The sequence below is a fragment of the Sander lucioperca genome, chromosome 12 (genome assembly GCF_008315115.2).
Source record: "Sander lucioperca isolate FBNREF2018 chromosome 12, SLUC_FBN_1.2, whole genome shotgun sequence".
NCBI classification, from domain to species: Eukaryota; Metazoa; Chordata; class Actinopteri; order Perciformes; family Percidae; genus Sander; species Sander lucioperca.
In genome coordinates, this window is record NC_050184.1 from 9,951,641 (window position 1) to 9,979,395 (window position 27,755).

At 40.4% G+C, this 27,755-nt stretch overlaps 1 protein-coding gene across 3 annotated transcripts in view; it reads right to left on the reverse strand.

Moving 5' to 3' along the window:
* Nucleotides 1-114: 114 nt before the first annotated feature.
* Nucleotides 115-27,755, reverse strand: part of celsr3 (cadherin, EGF LAG seven-pass G-type receptor 3) — a 112,335-nt gene continuing 84,694 nt past the window's right edge. For 2 of the 3 annotated variants that reach the window (XM_031286484.2, XM_031286483.2), the window contains 16 exons: nt 26,551-26,748; nt 26,271-26,457; nt 25,283-25,450; nt 23,603-23,729; nt 21,945-22,151; nt 16,645-16,819; nt 15,555-15,667; nt 14,553-14,632; nt 13,062-13,188; nt 12,695-12,814; nt 11,088-11,185; nt 10,475-10,566; nt 10,054-10,227; nt 7,583-7,777; nt 3,963-5,013; nt 115-3,456 (listed from right to left, as the gene is read on the reverse strand). In XM_031286484.2, the coding sequence (XP_031142344.2) occupies nt 3,429-3,456; nt 3,963-5,013; nt 7,583-7,777; nt 10,054-10,227; nt 10,475-10,566; nt 11,088-11,185; nt 12,695-12,814; nt 13,062-13,188; nt 14,553-14,632; nt 15,555-15,667; nt 16,645-16,819; nt 21,945-22,151; nt 23,603-23,729; nt 25,283-25,450; nt 26,271-26,457; nt 26,551-26,748 (3,140 nt within the window). In that variant the 3' untranslated portion in view covers nt 115-3,428. The remainder of the gene's footprint in view (nt 3,457-3,962; nt 5,014-7,582; nt 7,778-10,053; nt 10,228-10,474; nt 10,567-11,087; nt 11,186-12,694; nt 12,815-13,061; nt 13,189-14,552; nt 14,633-15,554; nt 15,668-16,644; nt 16,820-21,944; nt 22,152-23,602; nt 23,730-25,282; nt 25,451-26,270; nt 26,458-26,550; nt 26,749-27,755) is intronic. The other variant, XM_031286486.2, reaches the window with a different exon arrangement.

The following is a 27,755-nucleotide window of genomic DNA, read 5'->3' on the forward strand; positions in this document are numbered from 1 at the left end:
ATAGAAGGCATCCCATTATTAACACACAAGCTAGCAAAGACAATCTCCCATCCCTCCTTCTACTCTCCCTGACTATCTCTCACTCTGTTTCTTTCCTTCGGTCACTTCCCCACTTTCTTTTTACAGAGCACATCACAACGTTTTAATCTCAACTCAGTTTTTTTTTTGTCTCCCCTCACTTGTGTGGCTCCTATTGGTCCGAAGCAGATTAACCTGAAGCTGGATACTGACGGCTGACTGTTGGGTATAAAAGCACACATTACCAGTTCAAGATTTGATGATGTGGATGTGAAGCTTCAGCATTGAATCTATAACAGTGAACAGGGAGGATAATGGTTTGATTTAGGACATATCTGCATTATTTACACCCAGTATTCAACTTCTAGTTTAGATATGTTGACTTTCTGTCTGGGGAGGATAAATGCAACTACATAGGTTTGTTTGTTCAGATCTTTCCACATTTAACCTCCGTGATCGGATAAAGAAACCAAATGAAATGCTGAAAAGCAAAGTGTCCTGCGTCACACTGTAAACAGAGACATTTGTATCTTTACATTGCCCTCTCTTCTTGTCCTCCATCTGTGAATTTGTTGCAGTGAGAGAATCAGATTATAAGAAACGGAACAAAGGGAACATTTGGACAAAAAAAACAAACAAATAATCACACATACTTCTTTAACAACCTCATACAAAATGGCAACATACTGTAAATAATTAATACAATGTCAATAAATTATCGATAAATAAAATAAATCTTATGTCTGTACAAGTTAAAGGTACTGTCAGTTGAAGACAAACAGATCTGAAGAAAAATAAATAAATGGAGCAGCTGAATGAAAACAGTGAGGAGGAATCAAAGTCTGATTTCTTTTGGTGTATTACCCCTTTAAAAGACTAGTACAGGGGCATTTCTTGGCAATACTTTTAACACAACAAATAGGTTCACTTGTCACCTCCTGGGGATGACAGAGCAGCAGTCAGAGCAGGAAGATATGCATTTGCGAGGTGTGAGTTGTGTTTTTATTTCCACTATCTGCATTTCTAGACTTTTTTTCTTCCTCTCTGCAATGAGTAACGTCCAAGCCCTCCTCCCTACAGTTACATTTTGCACACAGTCACGGTTTCTGACCCAATTTGTTCCAACCTTTTCTGGTTTTGTACTTCACGTTGCTTATTGTGCCTTCTTGTTTTTTTAATCCACTTTCTACCTTGCTGTTCTAGTGTTATTACAAATACTGTATTGTTCGATTGTCAGTGCTCTCTGCTCAAGGACACGCAGACAACACATTATTGGCTATACAGAAATCCCATTTTGCTACCATTTTTTAGAGCCACTGCATTTTTTAGCAGCATTACAAAAGCACAGTTCTGTTAGCCACAATCCCTTAATCCCTCTGAAGGCTGGTGGAGACTGTCTCCATTGCTTACAAATTCCTTTTGTTGTTACCTTGAGGTCTGAACTCAGAGAGCTGTGAGAAAGGAGCAGCTGCTGATGGAAAGACCTGCATCGCAAAACCACTTTTATAGCGCTGACACAACTGACATCTCCTCTCCTCAGCAAACTTGTACGGCGCTGCAGAAGCTAAGCCAGATCTTACAAGAGACCTCATCTTTGAACAGCCGTCTAAACAATGAGAGCAAATGTGTATTAATGTGTTCTGATGTATGAACCTCTTTATCTATGACAGCTCACTGGAAAAAGATTCTCACATATAAAGACACTTCTGAAGTGATTTCCCAGTATATGTGTTCGGCCAAGCAAGTAAAAAAAGTCTGGCATTAGAGATGCATGTGCTACAGATATGAGCTAATATATTCCAATAGTTACTGTGCTGAATATGTACTGCAGGTCTGCTTTCAGGTCTCCAAACAAATATCTAAGCCCATTAAGACGTGACGTTTTCCCTTTGATCTGCTCTCCTACATTCCAAACCAAAATCTATTTGCTTATACAGTATGCAGCCAAATACAATGCCAACCACAGTGGGTTACAGTATGTTGTAGCGCAGATCTAGGGCCTCGTTAATAAAAAAACAATGTTTCAATTTAGGCTTGTTTTCATGGCACAATCATTAAAGGACAAAATAAATCATGATTAAAACAAAACTGTGAATTGCATCTAGAGCGTTCACACCCTGCACACGTCATTTTCATCACAGAAAAGTGGAGAACGATGTATCGTACCGATTTTAAGCAGTTGTCCCTTTGGCTTGGATTTACACAGAATTCTGCATGAGAAGCTTTTATTTAGGAGTCTCCTGGATGCTGCCGGAGAGATTCGGCTGTTCCCGTGGTGTCTCTCGAGGCAGGTTGAGTCGTGATGCATCAAAGAGAAAAATACCTTGAGGGTCTTTAAACGGTTGTTACATGACACAGCCTCATACAGACACGCAGACAATTTATCTACCTTCACCCGCCAGGTCTCAGAAATATCAATCAAGACTGATATGGTCTGGTTCAGTCAGCACCAGGCACAAAGATACACAGATGACACGGTCACATTCATGTACAGTGGATCACAAAACAGCACAATCTCCTGAAAGAGCCGATAACACTCACGACTGAGCTTTAGAAGTTGAACCACCAACTCTGAACCTTCATGTGGCGTTTTATCTTAACGCTGGCCATCTTTCTCTTAACAATCATCTTCCATCGAATCTCTTCTCTTATAATAATCCCTTCCTCTATTTACAATCACTTTCTCCCTACTTTGATATTTTCCCTTCAACCACATGTCGCGGTGTCGATAATCTCAACAGATTTATATTGCCAGACCCCTGTCGCTGTACACAGAGTTGATGAGCGTGAGGAAAAGTTTCTGCGGAAAAATAAATTTGGGGATTCTTTTTTCTTTTTTTTTTTTTTCTTTGTGGGGGTAATGTCTCCCTCGGCAACGAACTAGACTGCACTCGCACCAACCTCACTCACAACCGGACACAATCATAAAAAAGAAAAGAAAAAAGAAAACATCACAAGAGATTTCTTCTTCATCTCCAATGAAAAAGATACAAAATGTATAAAAATGTTATATACAGTTTTTTTTTCTTGTAGACGGATGTTGTCTGGATCAAGCTGACTTCTGCGTTTGAAATCTGAAATCTGAGTTTGTTTTTGTCTTTAACAGTTTTTAGGTAGTAGAGGTGGTTGACTCATCGTCCAAAGAAACGACACAGATCATTGTAGGCGGTGGGACTTGAAAAAAACTTCATTTTATACAGTACAAGCCGCCCACGAGCCCTCTTTTATCCTCATGGGCGCTCTCTCTGTCTTACTTTCTTTCCAACTCTGTGTCTCCTCTGTCCCAAGTTTGTTTTTAGTCATCCGATGTCCCAGGGTGCCCCAGCGGTTCAGGATCATACATGACCTTTGAACTTGTCCCTGGTGTTCCAAGCACTGTCACAATGCATAAAGGGATATAGAGGCTGTCATCAAGACTGTCCTTCACTTCTGTTGGCTCTGAGGTGAGGGAAAGGAAAATGAGTCATCGATATGTTTAAACAGCAACCTCTCTACTGATTGTAATTTCAGTTACAAATAATGATGACAATATACAGGAGCACAATTATAATGAGCTGTCAGAGGCAAAAGGAAAAAGAGAGAGCAGGGAGACAGAACAAAACAGACACAGTGGACGAGAAGATTAAGAAGCTGAGAGGTTGGAAGTGGAACAGAGGGAGCTGAGTATGGTTGAGATAAAAAGATGGAAAAGAGGAAAAGAACAATAAGAAAGGTGAAGAGATGGGTTGAAGAATGGAAAAGATCCCTATAGAGCTGCTGAGGAAGAAGCAATCAGGGGAAGAGAAAAGGGAGGAGATGCAGGAAAGTTAAAGCCCCCCAAAGAATTGTGTTTACAGAGGATCAAAGACAATGAGGAGTTAAATATGAAGCGGAAGATGTAGAATAGAAAAGGGACAGGAGTGGAGGGTTAGTCAAGGCAGATTTATTAACACAGCAGGACTTACTCGGAGTCGGGGGAGACTTCAGATATGCTGTGGGAGGTGGCTGACTGGGACGGGGAAAGGGAGGGTCCGTGGGCGGAGCCATTAGGCCCAGGGTTAGAGGCAGCGGGGGGAGGAGTGAGGACGGAGGAACTAAAGGATGCCAGGATGGAGGACAGAATATCCAGGTGTTCACTGGATGGTTGTCGACCCAGAGGGTTTGGATTTGAACCTGCGACCTGGGGGACAGTCTGACCAGGGTACCTACATGGAGGTGCGGAGTCCAGTCGTCCTCTGCCCTGAGCTGGGAGCTGCTCATGCTGAGGCTCTTCAGAGATCGGGGGAGGAGGGGAGGAGGAGGGAGGCTGGTCGGGGTGCGAGGGCTGGCGGGGAGGCAGAGTGCGGAGCCACTCCCGACACGGCTGAGCCTGGGCTCCACCTCCGTTGGTCTCCAGCTGCTCTCTTGACCTACTGCTCATCAGCGCCCCCGCTAGGTGCTCGCGGGATGAGGCCTGCCGCCGAGGTAGCGAGTTCAGCTGCGACCTCGATCCGCTGAGGTATCCCTCCATTCCCGCTCCCCCGTTCCCACTCAAGTCCTCCCTTGAGGCGTGGACGCTACCGGTGTGGTGGTTGTCCAGTCTGTCCCTGGATCCTGCCAAGTTCTCCCTGGATGAAGAGGCTCGCTGGTGATCCAGACCCAGGCCCCCGAGCCCTGCTCCCTGCCCCAGCTCTCTCCTCCTGGGTAAGAGATCCAAGTTGTCCCTGGAACCCCGGGAGTCCAGTCGGTCCCTCGAACCCCCTACCGTTTGCCTCCCAAGTGGATCCCTGGACAGTTGCCTCCGAGACAGCGAGTCCAGTTGTTCCCTGGAGGAGTACCGGGAAGCAGGTTGAGAGAGAGAGCCGGAACCTCCACTGGCACCAGCCGTGGCAGAGTACATGCGACCGTACGAGGCTGCAGGAACACCCCGGTGACCCAAAGTAGAGGTTCGGTACCAGTTGAGCTCACTGGGGACACGGCCCATGGTGGAAAGACCCTGAAGTGCTGGGGGACAACCGAGACGATTCTTCAGGATACCTGAGACAAGAACATAAGAAGGTGAGGCTCCATGAGAGGGGGAGATAGGACAAGAGAGTAAAAAGTGATATGATTTCCGTGATGCGGAAAACGCGGACGGAATCACAGAATCTACACATGAAAACGGAATTATCTTATACACGCGGAATTGCACGGAATTTGCATATATTTTGTTGACATATTAAATAAACAATTTTTCTCTACCTAAACCGTGGCCAAATGGCATTGTTAAACATGTTGCCTAGTAACCATACGTCCTCACGTTCACGTTGAGTTTGTTGCGTGGGGGAAAAAAATGTTGAAGCGAGTGGCTCCTGATAAGCCAACGGTGGCGAAAAAATTAAGAAACACTCAATTGACTGCTAAATACCGGGTTGAACAATACCCCAACTACTACTATGAGTCTGGACAACAACTGTTTTGTAAGTTTTGTCAACATACTGTTGACTGGGCCCGCAAAGACACATGTAACGACCATTTGAAATCAAAAGTTCATCTCAAGAACAAAGCTAAATCCACAGCGGGCAAATCCCTCCAGGTTACCATTGAGGCAACGACAAAATCAATAGATGCAAGGCGTGAGTTTGTGGAAGATTTTGTTGCAATGTGTGCTGAAGCTGACATACCGCTTGAGAAAATGAAGAGGATACGTCAGTTTCTTGTTAAACATTGCAAGCGGGGAGGCGCACTCCCAGAAAACGGCAGCGGCCTCAGGCAGACCCACCTGCCGCTGGTCTTTGACCAGCACATGCAAAAAGAGAGATCCGTGGAAAGAAAATCTTCGTTGTTGTCGACGAAACCTCTGACAACAGAGATCGCAGTGTCCTCAATATTGTTATAGGTGAGCATCCAGTTAGCTTTTATTGTGATTTTTTTGTAGATGGAAAATTCATTGTTCTGCTTACATGCAGGGGTAACTGATGATGATGGGTTAACACTGAACTTTATGGCTGTAATATGTCATTGTGTTGGCTTTCTGTCAGGCACATATCATTGTTTCAATGTTTCTGTCTCCCTGCAGCATGGCTGCATTTAATCTTTAATTTAATATTCATCAGTCCTACCTTGTAACTGATACCTTCATGTAACTGTTATTTTTTGCCAGAGATTTGTTGAAGGTTTGGCTGAATTTTGGAGAATTTTGAATGTGCTTTGCTGAATATATTAACAGTTTAAATAAAAAAGCTGAATTGTGAGTTTGTGTCACTGAGTTTTTAAGGGTCAATACTGCTTAGAAGTGAAAGAAATCCGAAAGGGTTAAAAATAAATCCGAAAAAACGGAATTTGAAAAAAAAACGGATTTCATAGGGCCCTATTAAGGGTGATGATGAAATCATCCCCTTCATGAGGGAAGAAGGGGATGAAAAGAGAAAGAAGTCATAGGAGGAAGAGGAGTATGTGTGTGATGTGCGTGTAAATGTTCTTTATCTATTAATAGGTTCACTAAAATGTCACTCATGCTTCCAGGCAAAATGAGGGATCTCCAACTTTGCCTGCATTTCTTACTACCTCACTCTCAGTGTGTCTTTGCATGGGTGGCGCACCTTATATGTATGTATTCTGAGTATCCATACTGTTATGTACACATAAAATTGTCACCCATGCTTTTAGGACCAGATTTAGACCTTAACTGAAGGCGTCCCCCCTATAGGCGTCCCAGTGTTGTTGAAGTCATTCTGTATGCATCAGGGCCATTCAGGTGATTCCAGCCCTTTATTTCGTTGTGTGGGTAAAAAACTCAGCGCATGAGGTGATCACAGTGTAAATCATGGTGTGTCGACCATCACATTATATTGTGACTCAACAACACTAAAAGTCTGGTGACTAATTAAACCAACAAAAAAAACTAGAACATGAATTGTTGAAGTAAAAACAAAATCAGATTAAATGCAATGATATTTGTGGACTCTTCACATCATGTGACCTAGCACTGCTAGGCTAATTTAAATGTATAACAGACAAACTGCAAATGCAGCAGATACGGTCTCAGTTATTGAGCTGTGTTTTAATTGATGCTTTGCTGATTCCGCTCACACAGCTCACATCGCCTCCATCTTTCTCTTGGCAAAATGCCCCATTTTCATCCTGATGACTGGGGCTGCATCAGTCAGACAGGACAGGGAGATCCAGAGATTTTTGTCAAACAATATGATAAAGACGATAATATATTTATAGTATACAGGCCAGACTGAAATCCAAAGATGCATGGCCAAAAAACGATTACACTTGATTATTTCAATCATATGACTTGTACATGTTTATAGCAACGAGAAGTCAGAGAGGAAGAAAAACAAAAACTATTTCTTACAGGTACAATACAAGTTTGTTAATCAATGTTAAATACATTGTTCAGAATTTGTAGATATTATTTTGTATGTTTATTATCTAACTTTTTAAAGGTAGGTTTCATCTTCAGTATCCATGTGCCATTGTCTTAACTAACATTTAATTTATGAGCAATGCTTAATGCATTATACATACGGGAAGGACAAACCAAAGATTAGAATATTAAAAGCAAATCCCAAATGTTAGTGTGCCCTTAGATTATATGTATTTGTGTTTCTCTCACCCTTGCGGTGCCTGTGTGGCTGGGTGAGGCCGTTCTCGTCCCCACTGGTCAGCGCTGCGTCAGGCTGGTTGTTGTTGGCAGCGTCCTTGCTGTAATCTGCCCCCAGGGGGCGCTCTGAGCCCCACTTCTGAAGGCTGTGCGTCTCACACTCTTCCAAAGCTGGCCAGTAGGACAGAAGGTCATTACCATCCAGATCTGTAACACACAAAAATAATTAATACTTTCTGGTTACTCATTAAACCTACATTGTGTAATTTCTTGAGTTGATTCTTAGCAAAAAAAAACTTTGTTCTTTCACAAATATGTGCTCATTCATGTGTAATTACTACCACCAACTACTCAAAGTATTCTTGTAAGCCATTTAGAATAATTCAGAATACATACGAGCGAGTCGCACGAATGACGGCAGCCATGTAGCACCTCCATCTTTAAAATACATTGGCCAAAGAGGGACATACCTCCGCCTTTCGCCCTTTTATACCCTTTTATACCCTTTTATACCTATTGGCATTCTTATACAATGTAGCTTTAAAGCTGTTTTATTACACATCCATGTTGTCACGTCAGGTCATGACTCTATTGACCAATGACTTTTGATGAAGCACCAGTTAACACAAGATATTAAAGGCTGCATATACAGTATGTTCTTATGCCTCATATTCATCCTTTCAATTTCAAGCATTGTGCTTAATTTTGTAGCCGCGTGTGCATCCCAACAAACACAAAACAGATGTTTGTATAAAAAAATAGCAGGTGTCAGCAGACAAATAGCATATGTTCATTATGAAATAAGCCACCCAGGGCTAATTAAAAGAGACATATTGCTTGAGAATGTATCAGACTAGTGCAAATGTCCTATGAACCAGCAAGGTTCATGGTCTTAATGTGTAAAACACTCAATGGTGCCATTTAACATGTTAGTTTGCTCTGTGACGACATCAACCCTTTAGGCCAACCAAGTGACATTTGGAAAATCACACTACAAAGTGTCACCCACATGTTATCAAGATTTCATCAGTGTTGTCATTAGGGCTGCAACTAAAGATTCCTTCCATTATCAACCTGTCAAGATTTCTTTCAATTAAAGTCGATCATTAAAGTCCAAAAATAGTAAGCCCAAACTAAGTGACGTCTTCACATTGCTTGTTTTCTCAGAGCAACCCAAAGATATTACATTTCCAATGATATTTTTGCTTGATAAATTACTTGACAATTAATCCAATATCAAAATTATTGCAGAATCATTTCTGTCTATCAATAAATTAAATAATAATCATTATTCATTCCAGCTATAAAATACATGACGTTGTTGCACCATCGATGTTAAGCGGTTGCTTTGACAACCACATATTGTAATTGTTCAATAAGCCTTTTTTGTTCTCTGTAACATCTTTAAAACATGCAACAACAAAAGGTTATACAAATCCATTTATTGTTATTGTTTTGTCTTTTTCAGCTGTCTAGTTAACACTTAATCAGTAATGCACATTCCTTGCACAGTCCTCCAACACTGGCCAGTTGACGGCTCTCCTGAATCAATGAGGGCTTTAATGCTTTGACCACAATCTTCGAACTGTGACCTTTCAGTAAAAAGCTGCTCCGGCCCTTCAGTTTGACTGCACTGATGAATTGATTGGACTGTACTGGCCATCTGGATCCTGACAGCTTTGGTCCATGTTTAACCCTGAATACCCTGAATAATGTTTTACCCTGGGTTCATGTGATCCAGATGGCTTATAAAGCTAATCATTGATTACTTATATGGATTTGCACATCTAGCCTTTTCTCACAGTGAAACCTTTCACAAAGCACTCTATATGCATTTATAGCACTTACTTTAAAGTGCATACACTCATTTATTATGCATGATATTATTTCATGTGTATCTGAAGAAAGAAGGTATTGATTAATGACCATTGGCACTGACATTTTCTCTTGTTGTATGTGTGGTGTTTGTTTGTGCCTACACATGTATGTTTCTACATATCTGAGATAAAAGAGTAGTGGACTTTCTACAGCTGGGACCTACATTGTTTGACTCTGCTGGCTGGCAGGGGCCTGTCTGTTTTCACCCCATACTTGTGTGGGTTTCATCCCACAGACCAAAGACATGCAGGCCAGGTTAACTGGCTACTCTTACTATAATTGCCTGAAGGTGTGAATGTGCGTAAATTTATGTTTGTCCAAATATGTTATCCCTAGAGACCTGTCTCACACGATGTGAGGTGGGATACAATGGCCACCATGACTCTGCACAGGTTAAACATGTACAGATGATGGATGGATGGGGGCCTAAATTAAACGAAAGTATTAATGTACCAAAAACCTAGCTTCCAAACAATCATCAGTTTGCTTATAGACTCAATTAATAAATCAAGTGTCCTTGAGCAAGACACTTAAACATTACTGGCTTTATAACTGTGAAGAAATGCCTTAAAAATCACTTGAAAATCACGAAAGTGCTCATCTACCTTTGGTGCCGTTGTGGGTGGGCTCTGTGAGCAGACGCTCGCTGTGATTGGAGCGTTTGAATCGCCGCTGGATGCGCCCACGGAGTCGGACGTTGTCCTCGCTCTCAGAGGAAGGAATGGAGAGACTGCACTCCTCCTCCATGGAGAGGTCTGAGTCTGAGTCTGAATCCTCACCTGGAAGAAGAAGGAGAGAGAGGAAAAGATGGAAAGGAGCCAGAGAAGAAACAAGTGGAGGGAAGGAGAAAAAGAATAAAGGGTTGTTATTCGCCATTGTGATGTAAGCTTAATCTTTAATGAAATGTATATGGAGAGTGAAAACAAAGGAAAGAAATATAGAGAAAAAGGGGTGAAGAAATGGCGAATGTGTCACTACTGCTCGTGAAGAGTGCGTTTGTGTCCATGGTTGTGTTTGAGTGTTCACCTCCGTCTCTGTGGAACATGGCTACATCCAGGTCTGTTGCTCCGGTGTGGACGATGTTTTGTTCCAGAGTCTGACGAGCCAAAAGATTTTCTCTATCAGGCAAAAAGGAGAGAAGTGAGGACACACACACAGAGTTTACTGTATAAGCAGTCACACAGGCCGATACAGATTAAAAACACACACACACACACACACACACACACACACACACACACACACACACACACACACAGAGCCATAAAGACACCAACAGTCACTCTCAGAGTACATTAGTGTTACTCCACATACACTACAGTACATTGTTCCATCCAATCTTCTTCATCTTTACCCCACTGACCCACAAAATGCATGACAGGGTTTTTGTTAGCGAGGGAATTTTCTCCCTGAAGCAACTTTATCCCAAATCAGAATCACAGAGAATCAATCAAACCTGACAAATTCCTTCTGTACATTGTTGGTATGCCAATAACAGTCATGGTGTAGACGTTTTTCCATCCAAATTCATTTCCAGCTTGTTGGTAAAAGTTGTAATGTGTGTGTGTGTGTGTGTGTGTGTGTGTGTGTCCACATTATGTGTGTATGTGTCTGCGTGAACTTTTGTGTATTTATATACCTGGCCGAGCTGACGGAGGAGATGGTGGAGGTTCCCAGAGTGATTCGGTGCAGCCCGCTCTGCTCCAACAGAGATGCGTTGTGATAGGGGTTCTGAGCCTGAGCACACACAACAACAACATAGCCTTTTATCTTTAATTGATGAAAAATAAAAACATTTCCTCCCTCATGATGCATTTTGAACATGGCAAAAAGTGCATTAAACCATCTGTACTTACACCCCACATACTGCACTGTATCAAGAGACAGAATCCCACCCTCATTATGGGCTACCTTGTGTTCCTCTAGTTCCATAATTCATCTTAAGGACTTCTTTCGGACACTGAGGTTTTCTATCCATATCATAAGAAAAAGAGTACTTACTATAATAGGTGGTTAAAATTTAATTAAAAAAGAACCCTGGTGATATTTTACTATAGCTTCACGAGACTCGTGTGAGTGATTATAGTTATTGAGTGCTGACCGGAACATATAAAAATAAAAAGGAGGCGAAGCTAGTGGAGCAGAAGCTAGCCTGGAAATGGGGCACGATTCCAGTTTTCTGTATTAGGCCACTGTAGTTATAAATAATGAATAACACAGTATGAGTCAGATAGGCGAAAGGATGCTAATAGGTGGTCATTTGTGTCTAATAGTAATTTTGGAAAGCTACAGTAATTTTGCCCCAGATGACTCAGTAAATGATAGGAAGAGCTTCAGAGATAATGGGGTTAAAAGGGTGGAATGAACTACGTATAAACTAACACGCCTTTTGACGCACGCACGCACGCACGCACGCACGCACGCACGCACGCACGCACGCACGCACGCACGCACGCACGCACACACACACTAGCAAAGAGGACAGATAATGTGGAAGGCTAAGAAAACAGGTCTTAGAGAGCAGTGAGCTATGAACTAAAACACACACAAGTTGGTAGAGTGAAGAAAAGATGTAAAGACAGGATAGGCTAATGCACGCACGCACACACACACACACACACACACACACACACACACACACACACACACACACACACACACACACACACACACACACACACACACACACAAAATTGGCACTGCAGAGTGCTTTTATTGAAGTGGGCTAAAGAGCGGGCAGGGCTCCACTGGTCGGTATGTATTGTTTTATCTGGGTCAGCGACAAACCCTGAAGGCAGAAGGAGAGAGGAAAGGGAGGACAAAAAAGATGGATGGATGGATGGATAGAGGGAAGGGGGAATGGAGGGCAGAAGGGCTTTTGTGTTGGTCTAGTAATGGACACAGTGAGAGTGCTATATAAAAGATAAAACTGTAGAATAAGACATAGTAAACAGCTTTGGAAAAATGCAGCAGGACGATTTACAGCCCCACATAAGGGTCTTAGATTCACCCTGCAAAATTGTTATTGTGCAATAAGGACCATCATATTATGATATGTCATAATAAAAATTGTTCCCAAATCAAAAAAAATCTTTATTTACACAATGTGCTATGTAAATGATTGCATATATTAGTAATGTCAGTTCAGACCAAGATACCAGACGACATAAAAACTTTTAGGTTCAGCAGAGACGAGCTGCAGAAGTACAAATACCCAATCGGAGGATGTACGTGTGTATAACTCACGGTGTTCTGTGGTGGTCTTGGTGGGTCTTCTCCAGGGCTCTTCTTACCCAAACAGGCAACACTCCAGGCCTCCTTAACCTCTGAGTTGAACACAGTGAAGACCAGCATCACCGACAGACCCTGGGTAAGAGATACAGATACAAGTTTGAGGTGCTAATCTGAGTTTTAAGATGTCTTTTCCTTTGGACACAATCTAGCTTGTTATTCTTTTTATTTGAGCAATAAAAAACAACTATTATTTGGCCAGTATTTTGGATGAAAAACATTATTATTAACACTATTAACTGGATGGAAGTTGAATGAGTGCTAGAGTAAACCAACATTTATTTATGTAAACATACACTTTCGTTTACACACGCGTTCATACCTGCACTAGACAGAGGACATCGAATATGTAGTAGAAAGCCAGGATGCTGTTATTCACAGCCATCAGACCACATAGCCAGGTGGAGGTGGCCACCAGCAACAGCAAGAAGGCATTGCGAACAGTAGCACTGGAGAGAGAAACACAGAGGGCAGTGGGGGAGAAGGTTAGACCATGAGAAGTACACTAATAAAATACTGTAAGCTTACATACAGCATACAACATAATGGAAACATCTGCAGTTCTTTGGACAGACAACATCAACATGTTCCATCTCTACACGTACAACTTGGATGTACAAGATAATGACATGGTTAACCATTGCCCTAATAACAATACATAACATTAATTGCCCTGCTGGCTAGTTAAGTTGGGTTTGGTGTATTTTGTCTTGTTTTGGTAATCTATTTTTTCTGTTTCGCATTTTTGCCCTGTTTCCTGTTTTATTTTGACGGTCTTGTTTTCTGTCTTGTCTTGTTTTACTTCCTGTGTTTTCCCGCCCTTGTAATTGCCCTAATGTGTTTCACCTGTTTCCCAGCCTTGTGTCACTTGTCTTGTGTTTCCTTGTTACCCTGTGTATTTAGTCTTTGTCTTCCCCCTGTCCGGTGTCAGATCATTGTGTGCTTTTGTGTTGGTTCCTGTCGTGTTTCTCCGTGTCAGCTAGTCAGTTTTCTGTGCTTCTTATATTTTCCGATTTTTGTATTTTCCTTTGTTTTTGGATTCCTTTTTTTCTACATTCTGGATTTAGTTTTTTGCCTGCTGCAGTCTCAGGACTCCCTTGGTTCATTTTTGTATTTTGGTCTAATAAATCCTCAACTCCAACTTCCTCCTGCCTGCCTGCTCTCTGCAATTGGGTCCAATTATTCCCTGCATCATAACATAAGTAGCTCTTTAGTGAATGTAACATTTGGGAACAATTTACTTACGTACCTTATACCACTATATACTTTTACTTCTGATATCACAACAATGTGGTCATTATACATTTATGTATTATTTGCACACAGCCAATTCTTTATTGATGCCCATGATTAGAGTAATGAAGAAATTTAGAGACACAACAAGACACAAAACACAAGAGAGACAAGGCTGAAAGGAAGTGAGAACCAGCAGGGTAGAGAAACCATCAGATAAATACTGAGGCGGAGATGTGGGAGCAAGACACCACATAGCTAAGTGATTTCCTTGTCTCGTTTATGCTCATATGCTTTGATCAATAACAAGGCCTAACATGACCATTGTCTATCAAATCAACATTGTTAGCAGTTACTTGGAATGTAGGTTGTATGTTCAATTTTTATTTTTCATGCTTCAACTGGGAAAAGCTTCTTTGAAGACAGAAGTCTTAAGTCACTAGACCATCTTTATACAGTACCTCTGAAGCCTGATTTTCCACCAAAACATGAGAAGTACAGTAATAAAAGAAGAAAAATAGCCAACAAAGTAGCCTTTTGAAAGTGAGAAGTCATTTTACAATGGTGGGTGGGTACTTACATGACAGGGAGCTTCTTGGTCTCCTTCTGAGAAGGATTGCAGGACATCTTGGCTACAATCATGAAAATCCCTCCATTCATCTGGATAGAGGGAATCAATACAAAAGGTAAGGCAACATTTTGTAATGCATTTCAGCTAATCCAATAATGCCCTTAGAAACATCCGTGATGAGGATAAACAGATGAAACAAAATCAATCTGGATAAAATTGTCATCTACGAGGGAAAAAAGGTAAATGTATTAAAAACCAAGCCACTTAAGTCTATGAACTGCTCTGTTTTGGTTCCTTTGCTTAAACAGTAAGAAGTAAGAAGAAATTAAGAAAATAGACAAATCAGTGAATGAAAGAAAAGTAACCGCTGAATAAATGAATAAGTACAAAAGAAGCGAAGGCACAACAGAAGGATGGAAAAAATAAAGGTAATAAATACAGGCATGAATAAAGTGAATAAAAGTGTAAACACTGATTACTGACTACACTGCATTGAGTTATTCATAAGCATGATAAAAACCTGGCACAGCTTCCTGTCTAAGATGTTGCAGTGAAGTTGTAAAGTCTTTTCTTTATGTTAGTAGCAAATAAAATGATGGTGTAGCAGAGTTGAAGCGGGTCGTCTTTGTAAAATTCCACTTATGACTGATGATATGATTCGGCTATTTTTGGGAGGGTAACCAGCCAACGATTCAAAGGAAGGGAAGAAGGAGCAAATCAAGTTTATGCACATTTTTATTTGAAGGCGAGTTTACCTTAGGATGATATCAAGCCTAGTAAGCAGAGTTAAGCTGATCTGCACTAGGTGTTATGATTATATAATCTTTTAAGGGGTAACAAACCTGGAATCAGTGTTCCTCTGAAAACCATATGAGCTGAACACTCATCAACAGTATACCCTACGATTCCCTATCACATCCCTGTTTACACTATAGTTTTTACTCAAGTTTGAGTGCATATATTAGCATTAACATTAACTACAGTATATCAGAAAGACAGGGAGACAGTTACCAGTATGACGATGGCTATAGGACCAGCAAAGCTCCAGATGAGTTTGTCATAGATGGAGATCCAACAAAAGTCTGGGTTCCCATAACCCTCTGGGTCCAAGCCCACCGCCAGGCCTGCAGTGCAGAGACACACAGTCAGATGACTCAGGAAGAGAGGAGTAGTACAGGATGTGACAGCATGTAATTATCTGAATGACAGTCGCAGGAAAGGTCACAGACATAGCAGAACACATCCCAGTCAATGTTAGGTATTCATCTTCTTAATCATTAGTTCTTTTTAAAATAATAATTTCAGGTGACAAAACATCATGTTGAAGGTATTCAGCTCTTTGGAAACAGTGGCTGTAAATGTATGATTACATTGGTGTGCCTTCAGAGATGTCTATATATGTTTTCAATATATTTATCAATTCCCAGTACTGATTTATATCACTGATGCATCGGATATATAACTATCTAACATTAGTCAATGTTGTAACAATTTTGTATTTATTCTACACTAATATCTACCTGATTCTCTCAGGTTAGAACAAATGTATCTTAATAAAAACATTATTTTAAATGAGCCTGCGGTTTTCAGGTATCAGTTTGATCATGGCAAGTTATTTTTTATTTATCCACGCAACCAGACTACATCTCCATGATGCCAGAAGATCCTGTCAAGGCTCTGACAGTCGTGGGTATAAAGATTTTTTTAAATTGAATAGCAAAAGTAAGAGAGACAGGAAGAGCCTAAATAAAGACGGACAGACAGATTAAACACCTCTGAGCTGGAGGAAGAAGACATGCAGCCTGTGTGTGTGTGTGTGTGTGTGTGTGTGTGTGTGTGCGTGCATGTGTGCTTTACTATCTCTGTATTAAAATGTCACAGAAACCTGTTTAATACATGTGTCAATAGGACACCTTATCTACACAGCCAGACTCATTGCAAATGTGTGATGTGTGTGTCTGTGCACATACATGACCATGTGATGTCATGAATGTATACATGTGGCAAGGACATGTTTGACTGTATGTGTACATGGATGCATTGACATGTTTCTGACAAATATCACAGAGATCTTATGTGTCTGTGTGTGTGTGTGTGTCACCTGTGATAATGGCGGGCACGCCCCAGCCGATGGCGTAGTAGAACCTCATGGCACCATAGTTAATGTTGCGTTGCTCGGTCTGCATGCGGTAGATATGAAGGCCCTCCACGAACATCCAAGCAAACGTGGACATGAAGAAGTAATGCAGGAGAATGGCGACGACTGTGCAAAGGAACTGAAGGGGAAGAGAAAGAGAATAATTAAAGGAAGGAAGGAGAAAGAAGCAAGGGAAAGATTGCAGAAAGAATACAAAGGAATGAGAGGAGAAGCAGGAAGGAAGCAAAGGAAGGATAGATAGGGAAAAAAATGTGAAGAAAAGATGGTGAGAAAATAAAAACTATAATCGTTTTATAATCATATTGATTTTTGTCTTGGCAAGCAACCAACAAGCCTCTCAAAATTACAACACAGCAGGTGTCAGCGATGAAGAAACAGGCATTCCTGATTTAATTACCAACATGACTAATGAACAGAGTTTATGGCAGCGTGTTAAATTATGTCTCCAGGAAATATGCAAAAAAAAAAAAAACTGATATGAATGTAAATTAATGTTGTTAATGTGCTGAATTATAGTAATAACACTCAAGAGTGCATTCTTAACTACGATTATGAGTACACATAGTATAGAACGCCCTAACAGGTAATGTGGTTGTCATAGCAGTTATGTGTGTAAAAGTCTGAAAGCGTTTATGTAACAATATATTTAAATATTGTAATATTTACAAGAAATTAAGATAATCCTAACTTGTTTCCTGGTTTTAAGGGGAATGATCAGCTCAGTTGAAGCATATTTACTCCAATTGTAAATGGTAAATTGGTAAATGCAGTTTCCTTTAGGATTTTTTTTAGCAGTGGGGGCAGGTCTGTTGACAATAAACTACACTGAGATGTGGAGTTAAACTGGACGTGCCCAATAACCTCTGAATCATTTAAAAGGCAACCGTGACTATTCTGCGTTTGCCCTATTTCTGATAGCGTGGCGGAAGAAATTTTGCCATGGCGCACCGCCACAATAAAATCAACATAGAGGAAACACTGAAATGAATTGTTTATAGCGCTTTTCTAGTCTTAGCGACCACTCAAAGCGCTCTACACTTGAGGCACCCACACACACATATTCATACACTGGTGGCCTTGGCTACAATACAGGATGCCCCCTGCTCATCAGATTAACATTCACAGCAATTTGGAGTTCAGTATCTTGCTAAAAGACTATATTAATAGTACATATTATGAATCATACTATACATTTAGGAGAGATATTGATAAAATGTCAGCTTCGTCCATGGTTGATTTATTTATCTTTAGAAATATTCATAAAACAGTAATGATGGATATGGAAAACTTTGTCTTTATTGCCACAGATGACGCTCTAAGAATGCTGAGAGGACGTCAAATCAGTGCTAAAAGATGGTGTAATCTGCTAAAACATAAATATCTGAGCTCCATCCAATATCATGGTTTAGATAGATGGTTTCAGTATATTATCAGGAATAAATCCCAGTACTTATTGTCAGGGCAGATGAATCACTTTTGTCAGTTAAGTGATGCTGTTTGGTTTGACAGTAATGCTGAACTTCTCCATGAATAATGTAGAATATTAGCATTTTAAGCCTTCTGAGAAATTACCCTCAGGCTGCATTCAAGCATGTCTGAAGTGGTTTACTTGAACTCTGGGGCCTTCCATCTGTTTTGTTTAACCAGATGAGAAAGATGCCATTCAAACTCAAGTGGCTCTAAAATACAGCATCTACACATCTGAAAGTGCAAGTCACCATCTTCTAAGATAACTGTTGGGCTGTTTGTCAGAAGTAAAAACCAAATCTAAACCAACAACTTGAAAACGGGTTTGTGAGTTAAAATTGATGGCTGCTGACAGCCATCTTTCAAAGCCATGCTTTGAATACCAAGTATAACCAATTTAAGTGAGAACAAATGGTATGGTATGATTTCTTCATGTGTTCTTAACCTATATAAACACCAGAGAGGAGGATTAAAGCTTAAAAGGCTCAAGATGTCCATCCTTTTGTGGCTTAAAGTGATGGTTCGGAGTAATTTCACCCTAGGCTGCTTTGTACCTTGACCTCGAGCCAAACAACCCCCAATAAGCTTTTTTCCCTTGTTATAACATTGGTCGAGTTAGCGTTATCAGTTGGTTAGCTTAGTGCAGGCGATAATGGATCCACGTTTGTATCTCGTAAATTACCCCACTAATAATGCCCGGAATGATACCAAACTTCTACAGTACTACAAATAGTTTCTGTACTTATAAAACGAGGCATTAGAAAGTTTGTAACTACACCAGAAGTATATTTAAATAACACTTGCCTGATGGATACTACTGCGCTATAGCGCGGTAGCAGCCGAGAGGAGCGGTAGCAGTCGAGAGGAATATCCATCAGGCAAGTGTTATTTAAATATACTTCTGGTGTAGTTACAAACTTTCTAATGCCTCGTTTTATAAGTACAGAAACTATTTGTACTATTGTGAGGGCCATCTGGAACATTATTCACAATTACCTCACACACATACATGTGAAATGCTCTCACACACTCTAGTGAAATGCTTTCATACACACTAGTGAAAAATTATACTCTCACATAGTATACTGAAACCTCACGCACACACAACTGAATTGCTCATAAACACTACTGAAACGCTCTCATAAACGCTACTGAAAACGCTCTCATAAATGCTACTGAAACACTCAAACGCTACTGAAAACGCTCTCATAAACGCCACTGAAACAAACACTCAAACGCTACTGAAAACGCTCTCATAAACGCCACTGAAACGCTCTCACGTAGGGCTGAAACGATTCCTCGAATAACTCGAATAATTCGATTACAAAAAATCCTCGAAGCAAAATTCTTTGCCTCGAAGCTTCGTTAAATCAATGTAATTAAGGTTGTACGGCTCACTGTGTTTCCGCACGGAGGATAATTACTAGCGCACACAACAGGTTGGCGCTTCTGTGGACACAAGACGTTTATATACTGTCTATGCACGAGACTGACGGCCCAGATTACAAATGAACGAAGACGAAAATAGCGAGGGTCTACGAGAAGAGACAGACGAGATAAAACGACAGAAAGTTTGGGGTCATTTTAAGCCGCAAACATACTGCTACATCATCTCTGTAGAAAACATCCAGTCTACTCATCCATCCACGGAGCGAACCCGACACAAGGTAGCTAACTAACGTCTGCTGCTCTCGTCCACCGCGCTGTTTTACACAACTAGCCTACAGCATGCTACTCTACAAATAGCGATGTTTTACCAACAAGCTAAAACGAGAGCTGTCGGTTTGTAGTCTAACTGTTTATTAGTTTGCTACTAATCTTTGGAAACTTAGCTGCTGCCGGAGACAAACCGGCTCCTCCTCCCAGCATGGCCACTTAATATGCACGTGAATGACGTCATCATGCCGGTGATGTCTGCATTCTTTATTCTTTCTCAGTCTTCTTAAAATGTGTCCCCCAGAACAGTGTAGTTGAAAAGCCTTGCTGTAAGCTTTGTACAGTCACATTTACCTGGGCTTAGTGAACAGCTCTTTTGCATATCCAGTGCAAAGAGCCAGAGGCAAGAAGGGGAAGGGGGTGAAAAATATTAACATTTGGTCTTTTGTATATATACAAAAGACAGGTTTCCTTTTTTTAGTACACAGCAATAATAAATATTTACTATTGCTGTTTACTAAGTATTTCTTACTAAGTATTTCTTATCCGATTACTCGATTAATCGATGGAATAATCGGTAGAATACTCGATTACTAAAATAATCGATAGCTGCAGCCCTACTCTCACGCGCAACACTGAATCGCTCTCATATACACAACGGAAACAGGAATTCACTCTCAATAGTGTATACGACAATGTTTTAGTATAGCACGTGAGTGTGTTTCAGTAGTGTTTATGAGAGCATTTCAGTTGTGTTTGTGAGCCCGTTTCAGTATTACGCGTGAGAGGATTTCAGTTGAACAGTAAGGCGTTTCAGTTGAACAGGAAAGTGATTCAGTGAAACAGTAAAGTGGCTGGGAAAAAATCCCTGTCCAGGATTCGAACCAGGGTCTCCCACATTAAAGTTGATGATATTACCCCAGTGAGCTATTCAAATATTGTAGGTTGCAGGTGATCTTGCAATGTATGTATCTAAACAGGCCCTGTCTTTCTGAATGAATGAGTCATTGGCTTATTAGTTCCGAAAATAGGAAGCTCTGTTTTTCTGAATTAAGGATGAATTCAGAAACAAGCAAAACAGTTTCTTAAGTGGCTGTATTACCTCAAAAACTTGAAATCGTTAGAAAACATTGTGGAATACTTGGTTGCACTTTTGCAGTCGTCCCAGATTTTAAGGTTAAAAGAAGCTCAGTACAAATTCCTAACAACAGCCAGAGATGATACAGAAATAGAAGCAGCCGTGGCAGGAATACAGCCTGATAATGAATTCCACACTCCCACACACTCTCTCACACACACACACACACACACACACACACACACACACACACACACACAGGGAATCAAAACACTACAAGTTACACACTAAAAAGACTAAAATACGCACAAGCATGTAAAAACAAGTGTGCAAACAAACACACACGACCGCTGCAAGCACTAACATGCTCTTCCAAGCATGATGCACATAAATTAGAGAACATATTGTTCAGCTAGAAGTAAACAGTCCCACTGTAAGAGCCGTACAGTTGACAGTGTGGGGGATACAGCTTAATTAATTGAATTTTACGCTGAGTGAGCACGTATTTGCAGTGCCCTCTCTACAAGACTTGCTGCTCTTTAAACACACACATACACATTTGTGATGTAACAAAAGAAAAAGAGAAAGTTGTCAGGAGAGAGGAAGGAAACATAAGAACATAAGGGCAGAGGAGGAGGAAAAATGTAGAAAGTATTTAGCATAATAGGAAGAGGAATTACAGAAAAAAAAAGCAGCAAAAAAACACGTGATGTACAGGGGCACAAAGTGAGCAGTACGGAGTGATACAGAGGGTAAATAGTAAAAGTAAGATAAAAAGACAGATGTTTTGATATATTCATTAGAGCTGCACCAGTGAAGGAGGACATAGGCAGTTTCCAATTACTAGCCACAATTTGGAGGTGAGTACACCTTCAAATCTGCAAAACGTGGCTAAAAATGAGACAATTATGAAGTAAAGCAAATGTTTGCTCATTCACAAAGCTGCAAGTTGGAAACTGGAGGAACGGCAAAGAAGCTAAAGACATTACAGAATGAACAGGGCTAAAGAAACACAAGCCCACAACCCCCCACCAGTATTTACCTGTTGTTCAGTGTGATTGACCCCGAGCAGAAACACCAGCTCCGACAAAAACATGGCCGCCGCTGTGTTTGAATGGATGCTTCTGGTGTTGGACTTGAGGCCTCGGAGGCATGAGAGCACCAGGACAGTGAGGAGGAGGGCCAGCATGGAGACGCACAGAGAAGAGTATGTGACCAGGGCCAGCGTCTCCAGATCCCCCTCTAACTGCTGCTCATAGAGAGATGCGTGAAGGGAGAGAGGGTATTATTGAATGTACATGTATATCATTTTGGTGGGAGTAGATGAAAATACTTCTTTTTTTTTAAACATCAATATCCAAAAAAATCAGGAAATGTAACACTGTCCAACTGCACAGAATACCAGCTGGTTTGTAATGCTAAATATTAAAGGCTTCTAAAGGATTGAGAGAGGCAAAGGATCTCTGTATTCAAACTATTTAAACTACAAATCATTTCATTTATGAACAAGTCTCAAAGCATTTGAAAGAAAAAATAAAAGAAAGCATACAGGAAAAGAAGAATCTATCTTGATGAATCAAACAGGCCAACCCTCCTAGCAGACCTATCTATTCTGGCAGGGGGAATCAGAGTATCAAAAGCATAAAATCGATTCATCACTGCCTTTGCATTAGTGCAATCGGGCCTCATTTTTCTGTCCGAGCCCGGCCCGCGTCCGACAGAGCAGTAACCGAACCTGGCTCGAGCCCGACAGGAATTAAGATATTTATGTATGAGCCCGACCCGAGCCCAACACTCGTTTTTTTCTCATTCTGACACATGTACGTTTGTTTGTGTGGAAAGCCCGCTTTTATTAAGCAACTGTAGGAAGGCATTCGGAAATATCAACAGATGAGCGCATCAGCGCACACGGGGCAACAAGTGCACGTTAACACAGGGCGCACCTACATAATAAGCTGTTTTAAATTTAAAATGTCCAATGCCTTATCGAACTGATGTGACCGAGCCCGACCCGAACCCGAACATCATTTCTAAATATCTGTCCGGGCCCGGCCCGTCGGGTCCATCCTCTACTTTGCATGCACAGAAAGCATTTGCTTCACACCCGCCAGTAAACATAACAAACACCTCCAGGCTTTTGTGTTTGGGCAAATTAATGGAAATGGGATACTCCTCTTCCCATTGCTCTGGACTAATGGGGATGCTAAAAGTGATTAATTCAATGTAAACTATCCATATTTGGAGAAATGTAAAACTTGAAATTCATCATAAGCCATGAGGTTTCTGATGCCACAAGTTTCCCACCTCAAACTTCAAGATCTGATAAAACATCACTTAGTATGCAGGGGTGCGATGGGCAGGGGGTTTGCATTAAACCGTGAAAATCTTCTACAGCTATAACAAGGCTTCCTTTAGCTTTCAGAATGTCAGGCAGGATTTCATTCTCTGGGATTTCAAACTTTTACACCGATTAAATCCAGCAATTACCAGCTGAGATGTTCAAATGAAAAAAGAAGAAAAACCGACACAACAAGCAGGATCAATGATAGGAGACGTACAATTAATCCACTACAAGCCTCATTATGATAGAGAGGCATATTCATTAAATGATTATAAATATATGATTATAAAATATGTGGGATATATATATATATATATATATATATATATATATATAGTTTTCACTGACGGATCACTAACCTCTCTGTGTGAACTGTCCATCAGCACGCCGAAGGTGCCCAGTCTCTGGCACTGACAGCGGACATGTGAGGTGTTCCTGTACACCACCATACAGTCCCTGACTGTCCAACAACCTCCTATCTCATACCTGCAGAGAGAGAGAGAGAGAGAGAGAGAGAGAGAGAGAGAGAGAGAGGAATAAAAGATGTGCATACACAAAGACATGAAAAAGACTAACTGTATCCTATGTGCAAAAATATGTGTGTTTATGATCCATCAGCATTAGCAGGACTAGTAAAGTAAACAACGTTCCACATTTGCAGCTTGTATTTAAGTCTAGAAGTGTGATTTAATATTTGCAGTTTCGAGGTCCTGATATTGGGCATGCTGGCTCACTGGCATGGCTTACTTGGACACTTCATGGAACTGAACCATCATTATTGTTATTGGTTATAACAAGGGTGGTCATAAATCCAGAGCCAGAAAGTCAGATATTGAATATATTTCATAGTTATAAGTAGGGGTGGGAATCTCTTTGCACCTCATGATTCGATTCCGATTCAGAGGCTAATGATTCGATTCTACACCGATGATCAATGCAACAATTTTTTTACACATTTTTTATGTACATTTCCATGCGTGATTTTTTTAAATATACATATAAATCTGAGTCTACTACTCAGTTTGCTAATCACTTCCTAGACAAAGCAGCTAGACAAAGCTTAGATTTTGACATATATTTGTCACACACGTTTTAATGAAATGTTTTGTCTACTGAGGTTTTTATTTTGTAGTCATTCCATTCTTAAGCCTTAAACATGCTTGTTGAAGTCACCTTCTCTCACAGTAATCTTCCATGTCAGAGGCTCAGTCATGTTTAAAAGTGGATAATTGGCTTCTTAGAACATGAAACATGAGGTGGTCAGATGTCATGTGATAAAGTAGATGAACAGCCTATATGTGTTTTGCCTAATTATTTTATGTACTGTATGTCTTATTAGATCATGTGTATATATACAAAATTTAATTTTCTTTCTTCCTTTTGGCCATTTTTGTGTGTTTTTTTTCTGCAGTCTTGCCTAAACTCTAAGTTGTTGTACCTTATCCCATCCTCTTACAGTCTTCAATCTGTTTTCTGATTTGTACTTGTCTGGAGACAGTAACTTTTAAATAAAAATCAACACATAAAAAAAAAAAATACATATATATATATAATTAACTTATCTGCATTGAGCATCTAATCGTTCTAGAGAGAATCGCGAAGCATCTAAGAATCGATTATTTTTGCCACTCCTACTTATAAGCAAACAAGACAAAAACCAGACTCATCAAATTAACATTATATTTTTATGACACATGACACATTTTATGAATTGCAAAAAGACATTCAGATGTTTTACAACACAATAAACGTGGATAGTATTTTTGCTGTTAGCTCCCTGTGAATGTGTCTCGACACTGCACCATACAGATATGTACATTCATTACACATATTTACAACATGTAGAGGACTTAAAACAAAAAAGTGTAATGCATTCAAAATATACATAAATCATAATCATAAAAGTATTATTTATAAAGATAGTGTAAAGTTATTGAATTTCATTTGTGTAAACAGTATCAATACAGTGTGATTATCAATACTGCCCTAATGTACAGTGTGTGTGTAGGAATATATAAACAAGTGTAATCTGTACTCACGGACTGCTGTGGTTCCACTGCACACACAGTGGCTTGCTGCGATTGGCCGTCTCCAGCAGCTTGAACTCAAGCAGGATGGGCTGGTCTAAGTGTCCGCCCACAAACGTCTGGTTGTTGTAGACAGAGATACTGACCACTGGGGAGTTCATTACCGGGTGTCTGGGAAGCCTGAGGCAGAGAGAGTGCAGAGTTACTGTACCTCTACCAGATAAGACAGAAAGCAGAGTTTGATGTCCTGGTAAGGACGGTAAAAAAAGGCAAAGACAAGGTGAGCAGAGAGGAACGAAACTGGTATACCAGACATTATTGACACCTACTAAAAACTGGACAGTTTGTTACTTTGTAATTAAGCCCAGAGGTGAGGTGAGGTCGAGGCATTGGAGGATAGGGGGAGAGAGAGAAAGAGGCAAAGATACCATGATAGAAAGAGAGAGAGAAAACGGATGACAAGTATGTGATATCGGAAATAATGCTGAAGCAATTAGTCTATATTAACTGACAGAAAACCAACGACAATTTGATCATAAATTTATCGTTTAAGGTACTCATCAAGTAAAAATGAAAAACATTTCTAATTCCAGATTATCAAATGTGAGGATTTGCAGCTTTTTTGTCTGTTTCATATAATTGTAAATAGAATATTTTTGGGGGTTGGTCGGACAAAATAAGCAATTTGGAGATGTTACCTTTTCATTTTCCCTGTTTTTTTTCACATTTTATAGACAAAGTGATTAATGGCATTTCTTATAATTTTTGGATTTCTTTTTTTATTTGGCAAGTTGCTGTTTATGATTAAAGATAACGATATTCTGAGAAGAATGTGTTTCTAATGATTTGATGCTCCTGTTATATAAAAGCAATTTTGGTTTACTGTTGCTAAAGATACATGGGTTATCCGGATTTCTATATCCTGTTGCTTTCTTCCTTAGAGTGTTCAGACAGCTGCTGTAATCAGATTGTTATTGTTCTGAGTGTGATTGATTCCCACCTCACTCCTCGTCGGTCTGTGTGGTACTTGGGAGGGAGGGCGCTGCCCAGACTGCGATATATCAGCATGATGACGATGGTGATGGGAGGCTCTGGCATTGAAACAGTGCGTCTGGCTGCAGTGTATTCTCCTGTCTGATTGGCTGAGATACTGACAGCGGCAGGAGCAGCGTTCTGAGGGGCCAAGGCTGAAATGGAGAAGTCTGTGTGAGTATATTCTCTTAGTTTCAGCCCCTTACACGCTCCAGCCATTCATTTTATATGTGTGTGCCTGTTCTTACGCTCTTTCTCTGTCCGTTCCTTCTCCTTCCAGTTGTGTTGTTGATGTTGTTGCTGTCGTTGTGGCACCAGGGCAGCAGGGGGCAATAACACATGGGTGTTGGGATCCCACAATGTCTGGCCACGAAACAGGGTGGTGTGGTAACGAGGGAAACGCCGCCGCACATGGGTCTGGTTTTCCACACGGTCCAGGTTCATGACTGACAAACAAACAGGCAGCAATAAACACACATGAACACACAACTTTGTTGTCTCACATAAGTGGCAGGTGTTGGGGAATTTGCAGAAAACATAAACAGGAAAATGTTATTGACCACTTAATTATGAGACCTTGCTATACAATTGTATAGAAGATTTATGTTATAGGTCCATATTGTAAGATAAATGACTATCTATTACTGTATTGGATAGTACAGTTGAGCACACTATCATTTAAAAAAATGATAAAGCGACTATTATCTTGGTAACATTTAACATAATGTACCATATACCGCACACACACACACACACACACACACACACACACACACACACACACACACAGACACACACACACAAAGCATCATGGGACTTGTAGTTGTTAAAGGCTAACCTGTGTTTTATCTTTGTTAAAATGATGAAGTGCTCAGTTTTTACTTGCAAGTTCAGTAGTAACTACCTATTTAATTAATAAGATCGCAAACCTCAATAATATATAATGTTTCTGGTACACACATTTCGGTACTTACTTAACTGGGCCAGTTAAGTAACATCCTGATGAACATGATTCAATCTTGAATTCATTCATTCAAGATTCAGGGCCTTCTTCAGGGTGCTTAACTTAAAACACTGATTCACCTAAATGCCTGCAGAATATTTCATTATTATAATATTTCAATATTTCATAACATTTCTTGAAAAAAGTGCAGACTTTTACAGTAAACCAGTTACTGTTGCTTCATTATTCATTATACATTTAGTTTCTTTGCTAAATACAGGATCGGCAAGTTGAAAGTGATTTTTTCATTACCCCTTCACTACTCCCAGCATCTGACATTGTGAGAAACTGTTAAAGTTAGCTATTTTTCCACTGGAAGAACAGCACCCTTATCCTGTTTTATGCCATTAAGCATTGAAGCAGATTTCTTGCCATGTCTGACCTCATGTCACACAAAAACATTAATCAATCCACCCTTCTGTTTATGGTAATAATACTAACGTCTCAAAA